The following is a 17,840-nucleotide window of genomic DNA, read 5'->3' as shown; positions in this document are numbered from 1 at the left end:
CTGTCCCGGGCTGTTCCTCCCGACTGCACCAGCCACTTCTTCCCAAGCTCCTTGACCCAGTGTGCTCATCTACACAGCCTCTGAACACAGCGGCGGTCCTGTCTCGCTGTTTGCGGGGCCTGTTTTCTTTCGATTGCACGTACAAACGAGATACTACAGTATTTGTCTCTTTCTGTCTGACGTACGTCAGCAGAAAGCCTTCGAGGCCCATGCATATTGCCACAAATGGCTTATTCAGCCAGGAGACAAAAGGGAACACACACTGCCATCTAGGCATGTCAAAATCTGAAGTCCTAGCATGCCTCTTCTGATGCCATGCCAGAAAAACAAAGAGGGAGAAAGAAGGAAGTAAAGAAAGGAGGAAGTAAGGGGGGGAGAGAGAGAGAGAGAGAGAGAGAAGAAGAAGGAGGAGGAGGAGGAGGAGGAGGAGGAGGAGGAGGAGGAAGAGGAAGAGGAAGAAGAAGAAGAAGAAGAAGAAGAAGAAGAAGAAGAAGAAGAAGAAGAAGAAAAGGAAAGGATAAGAAAGGGAAAAAGAAAAGAACAGGAGAAAAGAATCCCTTCTTCCCTGGCGGTCATCTCCAGCTGAATGTCAATTCTACTCAGGACCAAGTGTGAGGAATTTTCCTTCCTTCCTGGCCTTCTGTCCTTCGCTTCAGGCAGTCCCACAGTGCCCATCCCCCAAGGGCCAGCGGGATGCAGCCGTCCTCCCAGCCTGCCCAGGCTGCTGTGCCGTGGTGTAGCGCTCACTCTGCAACCGGACCCTTGGTCCCCGCTGTGCCTGCTGGAGACGGCTGCTAGTGCAGTAGGCACGGAGACGCATGGCAGCTGTGAGGCCAGCCTCTGTCCCCACCTTCCTCTGCAATGATCCACGCTTCCCTGCCGCCTGATGTCCTCCACATCAGTGTCCTGACAAAGTTTCGCAAGGCCCTCCCTTCATGGCCCTTCCGTGACTTCCTATTACCTTTCCTCTTATTCCAACGAGCCTCCTAAGCCATGGGCCCCTTGCCGACCCTAGAACACTCCGATCGCCTTCTAAGGCCTGGACAAGGTCCCTTCTTGTCAGAATGCTGTTCCTCAATCGCCACACGGCTTGCTTCCTCATCACCCCCCCACCCCCCAGGGTTGTCTGAAAGGCAGCCTCGCCAAGCCCAGTAACATAGGCAGGAATACCTTTCCCCAAGTGGTCTCAGTGCGATCAGTTCCCGGTAAGAATACTGAAGGCATTATGGGCAACATAGGTTCTTTTAAATGGGGAGACGCAGATTTTGCTATTAAGACAACATCTCTTAGAACAGTGCTTCGGACACCGAACCCTGCATATGCAACAGCTGGGGATTTGTTCAAATGCAAATCCAAGTTCAGCGCAGACTGAGGATTTGCATTTCTAAGGGGCTCCCAGGGGACCTCCTTGAGAGCTACAGCTGGTCTGTGGGCCACAATTTGAAGGCAGGGTCCTCAGAGGATGGGTGAGCCTCTGGAACCGTAAGCGAACACTGAAATATAAAAAGAAGGAAAATCAACCGTCTTCTGCTCTCCCTAGTGCTAACGTCTTGCGAGTCCCATGTGGGTCTATGCGGGTTTTCTTCGTTTCTGGAGATGGCATTCCTCTTCCGTTCGTGGGATCATTTGGAAAGTTAGTAAGCACACACCAGGCAGCCTGGCAGCAGTGGGTTGCGTGCTGAGCATGCAAAAGGGAGTGGAGACTCAGCCCCCCGTGGTCAGGGGGTTCCCATGCACGTGAATGACAGGCAGAGCGAAGGTCACGGTGCAGTTTTGAGTGCTGAGAGAGGACAAGCGTGATACGCCATGGGGACATGTCGGCTTTGTTGAGCAAATACTGAATACCTAACACCCCCCGCACACACACACACATTCCCTGTTAGCAGAGTGCATAATGGCCGTTCACTCTGGACTCCAAGAACTTGGCACGTCATCTGTCGGTAACGTTCAGAACCGATTTCCACCGCTGCTATTTCGTCTGCATGGTGTGGCAAAACACGGCGAACCCCGACAAAGAGTCAAACCCGAGCGGTACCTCAGCCAGAGGATTTCAGCAACTTCAGTCCAAGTGAACATCCTGTGGCCTTCGGGTTGATTTCCACGCGAACCAGCAACTTATTCTGCTCGTAGACACAGTTGCTTCAGCAACAACAACCATCTCATTAGAATGGCATTATGTTTCGGCATAAAGTCGGATGTTTGGAGAACTGAAGCAGGGGGATTCACTTGTGCAATGAGAAGCAGAGTCTTTGAACGGTGGTTTGTCTGTGCCACGGCGGGTCTGGTTTTCATGGTTCGCGTTGGGGCACAGCAGAGAGCGGGGCGCAGGCAGGTGTCCCGTGCACAAGAGGTAACGTGCTGTTCTGTCGGACGCTCCACGCAGGCCGGTCCTCCGCCCGTTACCGCGCCGCCGTGCGGTCACTGTCTGCATCTGCAGGAATGCGAAAATGGCTAGGGCGCAGTCTCTGCCATGGAGGGGCCCAGCTTGGAAAGACAACTGTGAGGTAGGTAAGTGTGGATTCCTCAGGAGAAGGGGCGGAGACTGGAAACAGAGTGTTGTGGGCAGGGGACAGGGGACAGATTGACCTCGTACGAAAAGGGTCTTGACTGTGCACGAGAGGTCTTGAAGAATTAAAAACGCAAACAGGGTATTCTAACAAATTCCCAGAAGTGGAATCAGTGGGTAAAAAGGAGAAGAACTGCAAACACTAATTAGAAGGACTGTATGCACCCTTAGGGTCATTGCTGTGTTATGTACAATCGCCAAGATTCGGAAGCAGCCCAGGCGCCCCTCCGTAGATGAGTGCGTAATAAAGCTATGGTCCATTTACCCGACGGAATACTTCTAAGCCGTAAAAAAGAAGGAAATCTTACCTTTTGTGACAGTGTGGATGAACCTGGAGAGGATTATGCTCAGTGAAATAAACCAGTCAGAGAGAGACAAGTGGGTTATAATTTCACTCACACGTGGAGTCTTATGAACAAAATAAACTAGCAAAGAAAATAGAAACAGACTCATAGACACAGAGAGCCGACTGACAGCTGTCAGAGGGGAGGGGTTAGAGGGCTGGGTGAGAAAGGTAAAGGGATTAAGCAAAAAATAAAACATAAAACACCCCGTAGACACGGACGATAGTAGGGTGGTTACCAGAGGGAAAGGTGGCGAGGATAGGAAGGTGGCCTCTTTTCCTGAAAGGCAGAAGGGGACAAAGGGGGATAAATGGAGACGGAAAGAGACTAGACTTGGGGCGGTGAACACACCATACAGGGTACAGATGATGTGTTATAGGATTGTAGCCCTGAAACCTATGTAATTTTGTTAACCCATGTCACCCCAATAACTTCAAGAAAACGTGCAGGGGGCCCTGAGCAAGAGTGACCGCTGCTGAGGAACCTGGGGTTCATAGTGAACAGACTGTGTAGCGGGGAGCATGCACCCCAGCAAAGAGGCAGGCAGCCTGCAGTGAGGCGTCAGGGGTAGGGGTGAAGGAAATTGGACAGATTTGGGGCAGTCCTTAAATGTACAGTTGACAGGCGTATACGCAGAGTCCTAGCAGATGTGGGGAGACAGCGACGCAGGATCCAAGGTGAAATCGGGGCTCACATTGCTGGTGACCGAGATGGGGGCACTGGGGAAGAGAAGGAGTGAGCGTGTGTGGGCTACAGAACCAGCGGCCTTATTCAGAAGCGCTAGTTCGGAGCTGCCTGTGGGCGTCCAACTGTGGCCGTCGGTCAGATAGTAGGATTTCGGGTGTTAGGACAGAGGTCAGACCTGGAGATAGCAATGTCAGGGCCATGGTGATCTAAACGCACTGTCTGGCCTTGGGGGCGGATAATGTTGCCATGGAAACAGAGGAAGGATGAGCCTGGGGGAGGTCCTAGGGGAGCCCACCATTTAGAACTTGGCGGACGAGGGGATGGCAAAGAAGGCAAGAAAAATCGTGTGTGCACAGCGCAGACAAGAAAATGTGTCTATGACAGATGATGTTTAATGGAAAAGAGCCTTAAAAAGGAAGAACAGGAAAAGATTTTACAATGCCTTTTTAACAATCCCTCACGTGTAACTTAATAGCAATCAAAACGATACCAGTAACGTAGGCGCACACCCCTATTTTATAGTCTTCTTTGTGTGTGTGGCAGAGAAAGGAACCTCAGCTGTTGGAAAAACTTTTGCAAAAAATCTCCACCAGGCAGCATGCAGAATTTCATTTTCCTGGTGGTCCAAAGGGAGAGCTCGGTTCAGAAGCGTGGGTCTGCACATTCTTGAACCAACAGAACTAGATCAAGGGCAAGGCCTTGTTCAAATGTCCCTCCTGCCCCCTCGACCCCTTTCAAGTTCCCCTTTCTTTGCTTCAAACCCCAAGCGGCCACCCGATGAGTGACAGTAGCCAGTCACCTGGCTCACTGCCATTGTGTCTATGCCAGCTTCCCAGGAGAGCAGCTGGGACAGATGCCCGTCGGCAGCTCTGCCCGCTGGCTGTCACGCATCAGAGGCCAGAGCCGCGGCCGCCTGGCACCGTCACCTTTGCTGAAGGCGACTCTGCTTCCGGAAGTTGTATTTATTACTTTTGGCTGCGCCAAAGCAGAGGTGTTTGTGTGCACAGGTTTAACGGTTGCTATTTTCCTCGCACATGGCCAGGGTGCATGCTGCTCTTACCTTGACCCACGGGGCAAGAGGAATTTCTGGGACAGATGTAGCAGGCTCTGTCACCTGGCTGGTGCGCAATCCCCTTGGGAGCCGTGTTCGAGGGCTTCTGAAGGCACCAAAGCTCCTGCGTGGCTCAGGGGCAGGCTGGCGTTAACCCCGGGGACCACTGATGTGATGAGCTAGCTTCCTGCCTCAACACTTACTAATGGGACCTTTGCAGGAGGCTGGGACCGCGGATGAGTGGGAAGGAAGCCTCTGAGTTTCCGCCCTTGATTCTTCGGGGCACACAACCCCCCGCCCTCTAATCCCGAAAGCACAGGCAGCATCCCTCGTCTGATCCCGTCTCCCAGGTCACCTCGGCGGAACACACGGCCCTGTCTCCGCCACCCTCAGAGCCTGTCTCTCCCCAGCACATCTTCCCCCTTCACACAGCCCATGCAGACTCAGCATTGCCACGGGCTTTCTACGGTGAGGTGGGTTTTCCCGTTGCAGCCGACACACCGCGTGATTTTGGATTCATTTCAGGTGTGCAGCATCGTGCTCCAGCAGTCCCGTGAACGGTGGAATTCAGGTTGACTTGGGTTGAGAGAAAAGCCAAAGAGAGGTTCACGGTCCTGATGTTTTCCTTTCCTGAGAAGAGAAAGCAGCCGCGTTTATTTGTCGGGGCCAGCAAGGCAGAGCTACCATATGTGCAGGAGGTCTGGTCTACCTCCTGCCACCCAACCCCCACACTACAATGCAAGGAGTGCTTTGTTGCGTGGGCTTTCATGAGTGACGGTAGATCATAAGAACCACGGTTCATTTGCAAAATTACACAACTGGGCCTCCAGTAGGCAGGCAGCATACTTTCCAGAAAAGACAGGGACGCAGTACCAAACTGTGAATGAGGACGCCCAGAAAGTGCTTTTACCTCCGATTCTCCGTCGACTCTGGAAAGAGTTGGCCAAGGTTTCTCTCCGCTGGAGCACCCTGCCTTTTTTTTTTTTTTTTTTTGCCTTTTTCTTTTCTTTTTTGGCGTCTCCAGGCCTCTCTATCCAACCAGGACCTCCGTTTCCTTTGCAACGGCACACCTTGAGCTTGCAGAGCTTTCTCTGTCTGGGGTTTGGGGAAGCAGTGTGCCGGGGAGGGGACGAGAACAGGGCAGCTTCAGAGGGTCCCTTTGTGGTGTTTTCCCCTGGGCTCCACAAAAGCATCAGGGGGTGACTCGGAGCTGACAAGTGTCTGTGATTGCAGGAAGGTGTCCTTGCCTCCTGAGCCTTCCCTTCGGTACTCAGCTTGGCCTTCTCCATCCGTGGCGGACGGTTAGAGACACCCGCCCCAAACCTCCCCTTCTCTCCGAACACACAACACAACCGGCACGTCCTCATTGCCCTCATCTGGAACAGAAAGTGTCTAGTTCCGTCAGCAGCCCGGCCGTTCTGCCCTGTCCTCTTGGTCCTCTTGGGACACATGAAAACAGTGCAAGTGGAGGTGAGTCAGATTTGGGGGACGGGAATGAGTCAGCGCAGATGGAGATGTTCTAAACCCTAAGCATTACATTAACACTAGGTACGTAGAGTCCGCCATCACTTGACAATGGTCTGGGCCCCGTGGGGGACTTCCGTTCGGTTCTCTGGTCCGGGTCTATGGCTGGACGCGACCATGGAAGGGCACCTGGTGACGCAGGTCTTGCAGCGGCCTTCCCGGAGGAGGCCCGTCCCGCACTGTAGTCAGATGATTCAAACCACCCTGCATGTTGAGTACGACAGGCTGTTCCGGATTCTGTCATCATCACTTCTGCAGGGCCATTCACGCCACCTCCCGCGACGGGTCTTCATTGCCACTGCGCTCTCTGTAGACTGTGATACTATATCCTCTAAACTTGCCCTGCACTTGCTATCTGATGCTCAGAAAACATCCACCTTAGTCACTGGGGCCCCACTCCTCCGAGAATCATTTCCAGTGTCTCCCTCCACCCTGAGCCTCCTCGACTCCTCGGCTTCCTTGGTCGGTCCCACCCATCGCTACACCTTTAGTGTTTTTCCTTTTCCTCGACGGGGCCCGCCCATCACAGAATCCCCTTTCATCTGCAGCTCTCCTTTGGCCCCCTGGCTGGTCCTTCTGTCCTGCCCCTCCCCTCTGTACCTGGGACCTCCCTGCAGACGTGGGCCTGCGAAGCGCACTGACCCGTCGGTGCGATCGGCCTCTTTCTGAAGGTTTGATTAATGGTGGGATGTGACCCATCATCAGGGATGGTTTTGCACGAAGTGGTGCAGGTGAGCTTTGACAGCGTCCTCATCAGCTCTCTCACCTGCCAGCGATGCCCGAGCACCTGTGCCTCTGACGCGCTCACAGGCTTCCTTCCACGTGCCCCCAGGACCCCTCCTGTAACCATCTAGAACATGCCGGTGACTTCTGGTCGAATGCAGGATTTGGCTACATTTCCTATCAGGCAGTCAAACTAAGGGAAACTGAACTTAAAATGAGGCTTGATATCCCTTGCATTTTAGTCAAGCCCGTTCTCAGCTAAATTTACAGACATGGAAAAATGTCCGACAAGAACAGAATGAGAGAGAGAGGGAGAGACTGGGAAGCGGGGAGCTGTGTTCCTCCACAAGGCTCATCGCAGGGACAGATGCTGACCCGTGCAGAGCTTGTGCTGATGTTCTGTGAACGGGCAGAACGCTCCTGTCCAGCACTGTATTCGAGGGATCACAAGACTAAGACCTCGTACCACAAGTTTCACCCAATCCCGTGTTTCTTTGAAGGGACTACCCTGTTTTATATACACATATTTTAAATAACTTCAAAGGAATGTAATAAGCAACTTTTTTCTCCTGTCTTCCTTTGTTTACACGCCATGAGGCATCCATCCATCCACCCATCTCTCTACCCATCCACCTACCCATCCATCCATCTGTCTGTCTATCTACCCACCTACCTACCTACCTGCCTACCTACCTATCCATCCACCCACCCATGGGTCCTTCTGCCCATCCATCCACCTACCTACCCATCCATCCACCCACCCACCCATCCATCCCTCTATTCACTGTACTCACTCACTCCGGTCCCTTTACCCCACACATATAACCCAGTGCCTTTTACGCCAGACACTGCGCTGTTTCAGAAGCAGACTCACTGCCTGCCCTCCCTGCCCTTCCTGGTGTCCAGGAAGGACGTTCAGTTCTGAAGGTACGGCAGACATGGAGGACACACACAGAACCGGACTGACGAATGCTTTATGACCGGCAGCCTGCTGCCTGCCTCCCGTCTGCACACAAACCCGCCACACTTTTCTCCCTGTCCCTCAGAAATGTCCCAGAAAAAGGTATGTCCTGGACGCAGGGAAGAAAACATAAGTAACCCACCCATTATTGGTCACAAAGCGGCGGCCTTGCCTGGGAGACGACAGATGCCCCTGTTGAAGGGACCTCTATGGAGTCCCACCTGCACAGAAAGCCATCGACACACCGCAGTCCTGCCCGCCCCACCCCAATTCCGCGGGGGCCCAGACTACCATCCGCTACGTGGGTGCCCGAGAGCCTGCAGCTGCCGCCGCCACCGTTGTTCAAGGCTGCACTGAGCAGTCGAATGGGGTTTCCCACGGCCTTCTCGGACTCCGGGCCAAAAACACCAGGCCAGAGGCGTTTCTGATTCAGTGACAAACCACCTCTGGCCCCCTTGCCCAGGGACCCACCCCGTCGCCCCCTCCCCGACCATCAGGAGCCACTGTGCACTTTGCCTTTCGCTGCCCCCTCTCCACAACACACTGTGGAATTCCTAGTGCACTTCGATTTACACTCCTGTGCAGGCAGAGGCGCCTCTGTGCTGTCAGTGCGGCGGATCGACGGTAAAAGCCGGTTTCCTGAACTCCTCCGAGGTCCTCCTGTGGAGGGAGAGGCAGAGAATGCAAATCCGGTTAGGACGCCCGAGTTGTGAGTCCCTCCCTGCTCGGGGGTCTCACGCTGTAATTTCACGGACGCTGCGCCGCGCACTACACAAATAGATAAATAGCTAATAGAAATTAATTCTCTTGTTTGTAAGAGATTTTATGACGTTTTATTGGATCTGAAGCAATTGTACAGCTAAGCACAGGAGCTGGAGACTGTTTCCTGCGGAAGCTTGCAGGGTAGTGCGGGGATTCAGGTTTGCAATTATGGAAAACTTTCACACCGTGTGGCTGCAGTGTGGCTCCTGTTTATTGATTTCCGTGGCGGGGTTGCACGTGAATTGTCATATATACGCTGTAAGTGAATTTAATCCTTGAGCTGCCATACAAATGTTGCTTACAGCCCCCTCGTGAAGCATAACTTTTGCAAAATCACATGTGCCTGTGATTCCCGCATTTGCTCGGTATATGGGATTTTCGGAGGGTTTCTATCTACACGGGCACACAGATGCATGTGTGCACCGATGTAAGCATATGTATGTATGTGCTGTGTGTACATAGCTACACACTCGCCTACACGTAGAGGTGTTTGAGTCATTAAATCATAGCCTGTATGCAGACTTCTATTTACATATATTCAACTATGGTTTAATTCGAAATCGATACATCTTCAATATGGGCACATCAAATATGTTCCGTCTCCAAGGACGTATTAAAATGAATGAATAAAAACATGGCCGGATCCCTTCCTGTAGGGCAGGAGTGTTTCCAGGAAAGCCCACAAGACCTCAGGCAGTAACGGGAGTTGGGACATGCTTTCACGTACAGGGTACCATCCCCGTAGGTGGGGGCCCGTGGGGGTTAGGGGTTCCTGCGCCTGCGGCTGCCCCGTGGTGGGAGCCAGTGTTTAGCCGTTGACTTGGGTCCCCCACGGCCGTCCCGAACTCCAGGCCACAGTAGCAGGCTGAAGGCTGGCGGAGACTGTATACTCAGGACTGAGTAGCATGCCTTATCTTGGGCTATGGATATTTGAACATTTTTTAAAATTTATTTTTAGAGGGAGGGGAAGGGAGGGAGGAAGAGGGGGGGGACATGCACCAGTTGCCTCTTGCACGCCCCCAATTGGAGGCCCGGCCCTCAACCCAGGCATGTGCCCTGCCCGGAATCCAACCGGTGACCTTTCAGTTTGGAAGACGATGCCCGAGCCGCGGAGCCCCACCAGTCAGGGCTGGCTTGGGATCTTGGACGTGAATCAGGAGCAGCGAAACCACCTAGGAAAGAGTATGCCACGCTGTCTTCCTCAGATTGCCGAAATCGAAAGTACGTTTACCCACACAGACTGTTCTGTGTTGCTCGTGTTCCCACGACTTAAAACAAAAAAAGTCTTCATTCAGGCCTATGCTGGAAGTGGGGTTAGGGCCGAACTTGTCTACCAGTTCTCCAGTCATCAATAACACAAAGTGCACGGACTCTCAGACGGCCATGTGTAACTCTTGTCTGTTTCAAGCCCGCCAGCACTGTTTAGCCGCCGTGGAAGTTCTGAAGCGCATTGTGGAGCCCGGCCACGCCAGCATATCACAACACGTTAGTGAACGGGACAAGCGAGGGGGCGGGCCGTTTAAGGGAAGCCAGAGGAACCTTGTTCTCGGCTGGCACCGATGCGGAGAACGTGAAATGTTCCTAATTTTTTTCCAACAGGGCTGTGGACTAAAATCATCAACTCATGCCTTTGTAGAATTCATCTATAATGAGGACAAAAGCAAGATATAAGATTTGGGTTTGCGTTTCTGTTCTCCGGCTCAGCAAGTTATTATTTCCCCCATAGGAGGTGGAACGCACTGCTATCCCTAAACTGTTATGGGCAGGATTTCATTCACTTTAATCGAGATCATGTTTTAAGAGGTCTGGCACATAGTAGGAACCCAATCACTCTTCAGTCTTCTTTCTTTTGGACGGGGAGCATCACCCTTGGATGGGTGTGTGACCCCTGCCCCCAGTCTCCTTGTATGACGTCAGTGGGATGGGGAGACGCGATGAGGTTTTGCGTTTGTGGTCTCGTTGATCCGCTCCTCTGGCGGGCACACTGAGACTTTGGGAAGTTGAAAAACCTTTCCTGCATCAGCAGAGCTTAAACTTGGCTCGAACTTGTGGCCCACGGTCTCACATTCGTATCTGGAGTTCTGACAGACAAGAATTCGGAATTTGCATCCTGTCAGGCAGGCTCCAACTGTAAGGCCCCGAATGATCCCCCCGAGTGCTTGTGAGTGATAAGATGTCCGGGAGACGGGGCTCAGGAGCGTGCCCTTTAAATAAGGTGCCCAGGTGACTGACTCCGCAGGTGATTCTGATGCCACCATTTTGTAAACCTCAGTCACGTGGGGGGCGAGGCTGAGTACCCGCTCACCCCCCAGCTGCCCTCGACTCATAACTGAGGACTGCCAGCCGTGGGCTTCAACTTGTCCGCTCTTGTTCCAGAACAGACCTGGGGGCGTGTGAACGATATACTATTACCAAAAGGACCCCCCCTTTTTCTCTGGGGGTTCCCCCATACTAGGTTCGTCTTGCCTGCCACCAGGGAGAGACGTCTCTCAAGGCCAGAGATTGGTGAAAAGGAAAGGAATTATTTATTTAAAAGTTATGCAGACTTAGAGTAATGACTTAATGTCTTCATTAAAACACTTAAGTCCTCTAGAATACCCACAGACACACTCAGTCCTTCCTTCTCCCCTCTGCCCAGTCCGGGGTACCGCATGTCAGGAAAGAAGTAGAAGTCCGTGATTCAGGCTCCTGGCACCATCAGCTGTGTGACTGTCACAATCTCCAGTTAATGCAAAGCCATGTGGCACCTTCTCGTGGCCCACCAGCAAGAGTCGTTTCTCCCCTTTCCTTCCTGGCAAAGTCTCTCCTGCTTCCTAAGCCACGTGGCAAAAGGGAGCACCCCAAAGCTGCGTGGTCCACCCGCTTGGCCTGTCTGCTGCGCCTGGGTTTAAATCCCAGCGCCAGTCTTCCTCGGCAGCCCCATTTCCCCTCCTCCCACAATCGGTTACACCTGCCAGCACTCCCTATTCTTCCAGCTTCACTGGGCTGCCAGAGTAAGTCCAGGCAGGTGTGGCCCTGTGGCGTGGAGCCAATCTTCTCCAAGCTCTCACGCAGGCACTGTAACCAGGGGGAGTTGCCTCCCAGTTACATCCTAGGTTGAAGTCACTCCCATCCCCCTGGCTCAAAGCGAGGCCACAACTATTTAACATATCTATGAAACCAGTTAAAGGTATAGATATGTTAAATGGCTTGGTGAATGCCAGGGGTTAGCTGCAAAGCTGTTGCTGTACAAAACAACTCTGAATGGCCCTGCTCCTTGTGTCCCTTCCCTGGGCTCAGGCCTGTGGGGGCGAGGACATCCTGTATATATTTTTCTGATATTTCCTGGACACCCTGAGTTCTGGACCCCATTATAAATCCCTATTTGGGGTCCCCCTCTTGGCTGCACCCTGTCACACTCTCAACAGTAAACAAAATGTTTGCTAAAATAACAGCTAACTCTTGGTTCAGGACAAATGATCTATTCTTGTGTGTTTAGAAGTATTTAGTACGGAATACAAATTTAGTAGTAGAAATTACACGGACATCTATCATCTGGGACAGAACAATACTTCTCTTCATTTTCTCTTTCTAGCCATGAAGAGTATTATTCCGTGTTTGCGTCTCCAGCCACTTTATGTGAAATTTCCCACAGTCCGGTCTTCCTTACCCCTTCCAACTGGTGATACGTAACTGATTTGTTTCTTTATAGCATTCAATCCCATTCAGGCAAATACCTGGTGAAATGTATTTTTGCTGGATAATTCTCTGTTCCTCACTTGGAAAAAAAAAAAAAGGGCAACTTGTAGAGTATTCCTAGATTCTAGAGCAGTCTTTTAAATATCAGAAGGGCTCGGTGAATGCTGAAAGTTTTGTGAAAGGTAGAGAAGGCAGGAGGGAGGGGGGAAGTGATTTGTTACTAAAGTAAAAGGTCTCTCTAGTTGCCGACTCGCTGGTGCTGGTCCTTTGACGTTTATCTCCTGTGATGTGAACAGCTGCAGGCATCCTTCCAGTGCTCATGGGGCCTCCTGTGAGTCAGCAGCTGCCTCGGGGTCTGGACAACCTGAGACACGGTCACACACTCTGCCCTCAGGTGCTTTCCCTGCGGTGGGGGAGAGACTTGAACTCCAGGTCTCCTGGTCTGTCTCCAGAGGAAGAGGCCCTTTGTAAAAGTCACAGGGGGGAAGTACTTGAAGGCCCTGAGTTCCTTCAGGGTCCGAGGCTGGACACCACGAAGGTTTCTTCCGAATTAAAGCAGCCAGACACACAGACACCATCCCCCCCTTGACATGGAATCCTTACAGCACACGGCGGACGCAGACCGCACACCTATGAACGCTCAGACACGCGCATCACAGTTCAGTAACTGGACATCCACACGTGGGAGCAGGTGCTCGGACAGAGTTGGTGGAGTCTGTTAGTACCTGTGTCCGTGACGGTGTCTTCTTGGGCCACCACGTGCCTCACCTACAGACGGACGTGTCCCTCTGGTTGGGGGACAGTTGGCTACAAGCGTGGTGACTCTTTTGCTGGGGCACCATGACAGACCATCTACAGACGTCTACATGAGCAGCCGCCTCACTCGCTAAGGGAACACTTTTATTTTTATTTTTAAAATATTTTATCTGTAACAGAATAGTTACAGTTGTCCCAGTTTTCCCCCTTTGCCCCTTGCATGCAGTCCACCCCCTGCTCCCACAGTCAATCCCCGCCCTGGTGTCCGTGTCCGTGGGTCACACACACATGCTCTTTGACTACTCCTGTCCTCTTCATTCTCCCGTTATCTCCCTCCCCTGTCCCTCTGGTCACTGTCCGTCTGTTCCTTATTCCCATGTCTCTGGTTCTGTTTTGCTCACTTGTTCTGTTTGTTGATTAGAATCCACTTATAGGTGAGATCACTCGGTATTTGTCTTTCACCGCTTGGCTTATTTGACTTAGCATAATGCTCTCCAGTTCCATCCATGCTGTCGCGAAGGGTATAAGCTCCTTCTTTCTCTCTGCTGCGTAGTATTCCATTGTGCAAATGCACCAGTTTTTTGATCCACTCAGTTACTGACCTGCATTTGCCCCAGCGATCCCACAGCTGGGATCACACCCTGAGAACCCTGAAACACCAACTCAGGAGAACCTATGCGCCCTCTGCTCCTAGCGGCGCTGGTTTCCGTGGCCACCACTAAGGCAATGTCGTGACTCTCCCTCACTGGAGCTGCCGCACCCTTCATTTCCATTCTGTGCCTCGCTTTCCCCGCATCGGGCCCGCCGGAGCAGCTGTTCATTTGGAAAGCTTCCATCCTGGTCATAATAATCTCCAACTAATTGCACATCAAATATTTATTTCTTGCACATTAAATTAATGAAGCAGTTTCAACAAGAGAAAAATTGGATCAGGTTGGCAGACGTCGCCGATAAACCCAGGAAGCCGTCCCAGTTCTTCTTGGCAGGCGTCCTTCTCCACAGATTAACAATTTTTAAACGGAAAATGTCCCCATTATCCAGTTGTGGCTTTTTAAACAGACAAGTTTTCGTTTTTAAAGTGCTTTTCTCCATTTTCCCTGGATATACCACGTTATATATAGCTTTCTAAAATGAAAAAAAAAATCCATGCTATTGATTTTCAAATAAATTATTTATCTGCTTTGCCCTGAATGTAACATGGTATTTTCTCCCTAATTCTGTTTCTGATACTGTAAATGTTTTCGGTGGGCGGACATTTATTTCTTTGTTTATTCTTGTTCGGCGACAGCTGTACCGAGGGGGGAATAACATACAGAGGCCCGTGGGTTTCAGTGGGAGCCACGTGATGGGTTTAGAGGCACGCAGACCCCTGTGTGGCCTTCAACGCAATCCAGTAACACACAGCCCCCACCCACCTCCCCAGGTTTCCTTGTGTCCCTTTATTATTTTTGTTTGTTGGTTTGTGTGGCAAAACCCCTTCACAGGCGATTTAGTTCCTTCACAGCCGGGGAGCGCCGTATACCATATTGTTAAATATAGGAACTGTTAGCTGCAGGCAAGGTGTTGCTGCAGAAACTGGTCATCGTGTGTGACCGAGACCCGATGGCCCTTGAACTCCGTCTCCCCATTCCCCACCCCACGCCTTGCACCCCGCAACCTCTGCTACGTCCTCTGCGTCTTGCTCTGACCTTTGTTCTTTCTCTCATTGAAATGGAAGCAAGCAGTGTTTGTCCTTCTGTAAGTGGCTTATTTCCCTTGCACACAAATTCGTCCAAACAAGACATACAGACGGCCAGCAGGTATACGAAGAGATGAAAGGAGGGGAGGGAGCAGCCAAAGAACATGTGTGCATGACCCAGGGGCACGGACAACAGTGTGGTGACTGACAAGGGAAGGGGGTGGCGCTGGGTGGGGGTGGGCGGAGGGCAAGCACGCACGTGCCCGTCAGCAGGTGGGCAGGTAAAGACAGTGTGTCTACTTACAACGGAGTATTATCCAGTGATAAAGGGAAAGAACCAGGGCAGGCTTGGAGGACAGCAAGTCAACGGGCAGATCTCAGACTTTCCTGGTTAAAAGTGAAAGTTGGCTTACTGTTCTGGAAACCAGTTCGTACTTTCGTCCCACGTCGCTGTCCTTCCAATGCAGCCTCGGACAGTTTTCTGATGCCCGGCTGGTGTAGAGAAAATGACTAACAGTTTTCGGGAAGGGTTTCAGGAAGTGCTTTCTCCAAACAGCTGCTTTGTTGAGGCCAGTGGCCGATGCCTATGGATTTCTTTGATCAGGATAAGTTATCCTACCATTTTGCACCTGTACCATCGTGCGCAGTTGCCACCAAACGTCACTGACTGTTCACAGGGCTTGGGAAAGGTCACAGCTCCAACCAAAGTGTCCTGGACAGAGGGTTTCCGGTCCAGTCACCGAGTGACCGAAGGTGTCTGAGCCTTAGTTGCTCCATTTTGCATGATGGTTAGAGTAGATTTTTGGCCTCAGTTACTTGGGAATAAAGCATGCTTTGCATTTGCTTGCAAAAAGGTCCTTAGGAAGCCAGTTGTCAAGTTCTTAGCATTCTCTGTGTTTAACAAAGCAGCCAGTCTATTTATGTGTCCACCTATCAATTTTCTGTCTATGTATCTATGGTTTCTTATAAGGAATCAGTTCATGTGGTTATAGCGGCTGAGAAGTCCCACAATCTGCCATCTGAAATGTTTCGTCTGACCCAACCTCATCTGGAAATACCGCGACAGACACAGCCAGAAACCATGTTTAACCCAATACCTGGGTCCCCCGTGGCCCGGTGAAGTGGACACATAAAATCACCCACGGCAAAATGACCGTATCTTTAGGGTTTATATCCCATGCTTTGTATCGGGAACCCACATGTTCTCCCCAAATTCTCATCCGTGTTGCTGCTGCAAGCACTAGATGGCAGCGGCCGCCCTCCAACCCCCTCCTCGTCCCCCACATGTGGCCAAGGGTGCGCTGGGGCACCGTCACCGCCTAGTTGAGTAGCATTGGCCCAACTCAACCCCATCCCAATACTTGGCCCCCAGCGAGTTCCTAGGGGTGAATTACGCATCCTTAGTTACGCAAATGGGAACACACCCATCGCTGTCACCCCCAGCAGCGATGACAGGGTTAAACCTCTCTCTGTTCCTTGCACCCCACGCACCGTCTGCAGGCCTTTGTAGAGGAGACCAGACGTGAGCGTCAAGTTCAGTGGTTCCCGAATCCGAAGGCTCATTAGAATCGTCCGGTGATTTTTTTCACACCCCAAAGATCATGTGATGCTCCAGAAAAAAAACCCCAGCATCTCTGAGACTGGCTCGGGGCCATCGCCAGTTTTTGATGGTCCCCAGGTCACTGCAATACGCAGACACATTTGGGAGCCGCTGGGCTCGAGGTTTGCTCACGTGGAGGACGGACGCGGTGTCATGGATCGGCCGTCACACGTGCGGCTGTAGTCCTCAATGTAGTGCTTACACCAGCTGTGTGCCGTCGTAGCTCCATCATCTCCGCTGCCGTTTCTTCTTCCCTCGGTGCATTTGGGCTGTAATCCACAAACACACCGCTGGTCACCGTGAGGCTAAACACGAATGACTTCTGTGAGTCCCAGCTCACCGTGAGGCAGCACAACCAACAGGGGTCTCGCCATAATTATTCTTTCCCCCATTCAGTCCTTTTCCGAAATTACATCGAGTTCATTCTTTTGATTGCAATGCCATGTTTAATAATTGTCTAGAAAGCTGAGCCAATCCTTCCATCAGCAGCTTGCCATCAGGAACAAGTGTCTATTCATCACTTGAGTCTATAGCTCGGTACAGGGGATATAGATTTTTGAGGCGTTTTTTTCGGAAACGTGGATACGACAGTGCGGACAGACACACTGTGCACCACCGTAGCATCCCTGAGTATGTCTCCCCGGGGCCTCGCAGTTGGAAATCTGGGGTTGCAAATAGGAACTGGTCGACATGGCCCAGACGGCACTTGACCTCTTATTGTTGCCATTGCAGGGAACCCTGACCTCGCCCTGGCCTTGCGTCTCTCTGGGCCGCCTGCCTCCTTCGCCTGGGTACTCACACAAGGTACTCCACTTTTACTTCAGTGACGATGGAACAGCGTGTCTCCGTTTGCTTCTACGTTCATTAACGTTCCCCGAAACCCACGTGAACCCATCCGAACTGTGATCCTGTGATTTCGTCCCTTCAGGCAACTATTCCTTTGTTACAGACTTTGACTATTACTGCTTCTGCATTTGCTTTCCAGTTGTCTTCAAGAACACTCATTATCAGATGCCTCTTTTTTTGTCATTTCCAATTTTAATCGGTTTCCATTTCAATGTATTTTTCCTGCATGCTGGGACAGTGTCCCAAGTTTTTGCGTGCCAGAAAATTGATGATTTTCTTCACGCCAGTTCCACTCTTTAACAATTTCAATGCAATGCCAATTAAAATTTGGTCATTGAGGTGTGGGTTTCTGGTTTTTTGGTTTGGGGTTTTTTTTTTTTTTTTAGAAGCTATGTTCATCTCATCCTGTTCTTTTTCTCCATGGACGCCTTTGTATGTGCGATGTGGGAAGAATAAAATCAGTTGAAAATCTCCAGTTTCACGGTAACTCCAATTCCCTAAAAAAGCTGAGCACGTGCCAGGAAAATCTAGTGCGTGATCCAACGTGACTCTCCGGGAAGACGTTCTCTTACCTTTTTAGTGTTTCTCTGTTTCGGAGTTAAGAGGCAGGTACACCCAGAGGTTTCTGGAACTTCGCAGCTAAAGCAATAATAAGTCAGGCCCT

At 51.4% G+C, this 17,840-nt stretch overlaps 1 protein-coding gene across 3 annotated transcripts in view; it reads left to right on the top strand.

Annotated features, from left to right (window-relative positions):
• The window catches only part of LOC112313366 (patatin-like phospholipase domain-containing protein 4), a 53,077-nt gene extending 35,565 nt beyond the window's left edge, over nucleotides 1-17,512 (top strand). For 2 of the 3 annotated variants that reach the window (XM_071220400.1, XM_045203222.3), the window contains exon 7: nucleotides 17,063-17,512. In XM_071220400.1, coding sequence (XP_071076501.1) covers nucleotides 17,063-17,236 — 174 coding nt within the window. In that variant the 3' untranslated portion in view covers nucleotides 17,237-17,512. Of the gene's footprint in view, nucleotides 1-2,383; nucleotides 2,500-17,062 lie in introns of those variants that run through there. The other variant, XM_071220401.1, reaches the window with a different exon arrangement.
• The last annotated feature ends 328 nt before the right edge of the window (nucleotides 17,513-17,840 follow it).

The sequence above is a fragment of the Desmodus rotundus genome, chromosome Y (assembly GCF_022682495.2).
Source record: "Desmodus rotundus isolate HL8 chromosome Y, HLdesRot8A.1, whole genome shotgun sequence".
Taxonomy (NCBI): domain Eukaryota; kingdom Metazoa; phylum Chordata; class Mammalia; order Chiroptera; family Phyllostomidae; genus Desmodus; species Desmodus rotundus.
The sequence above is the reverse complement of the archived record's forward strand: the minus strand, read 5'-3'. Positions and strand labels throughout refer to the sequence as shown.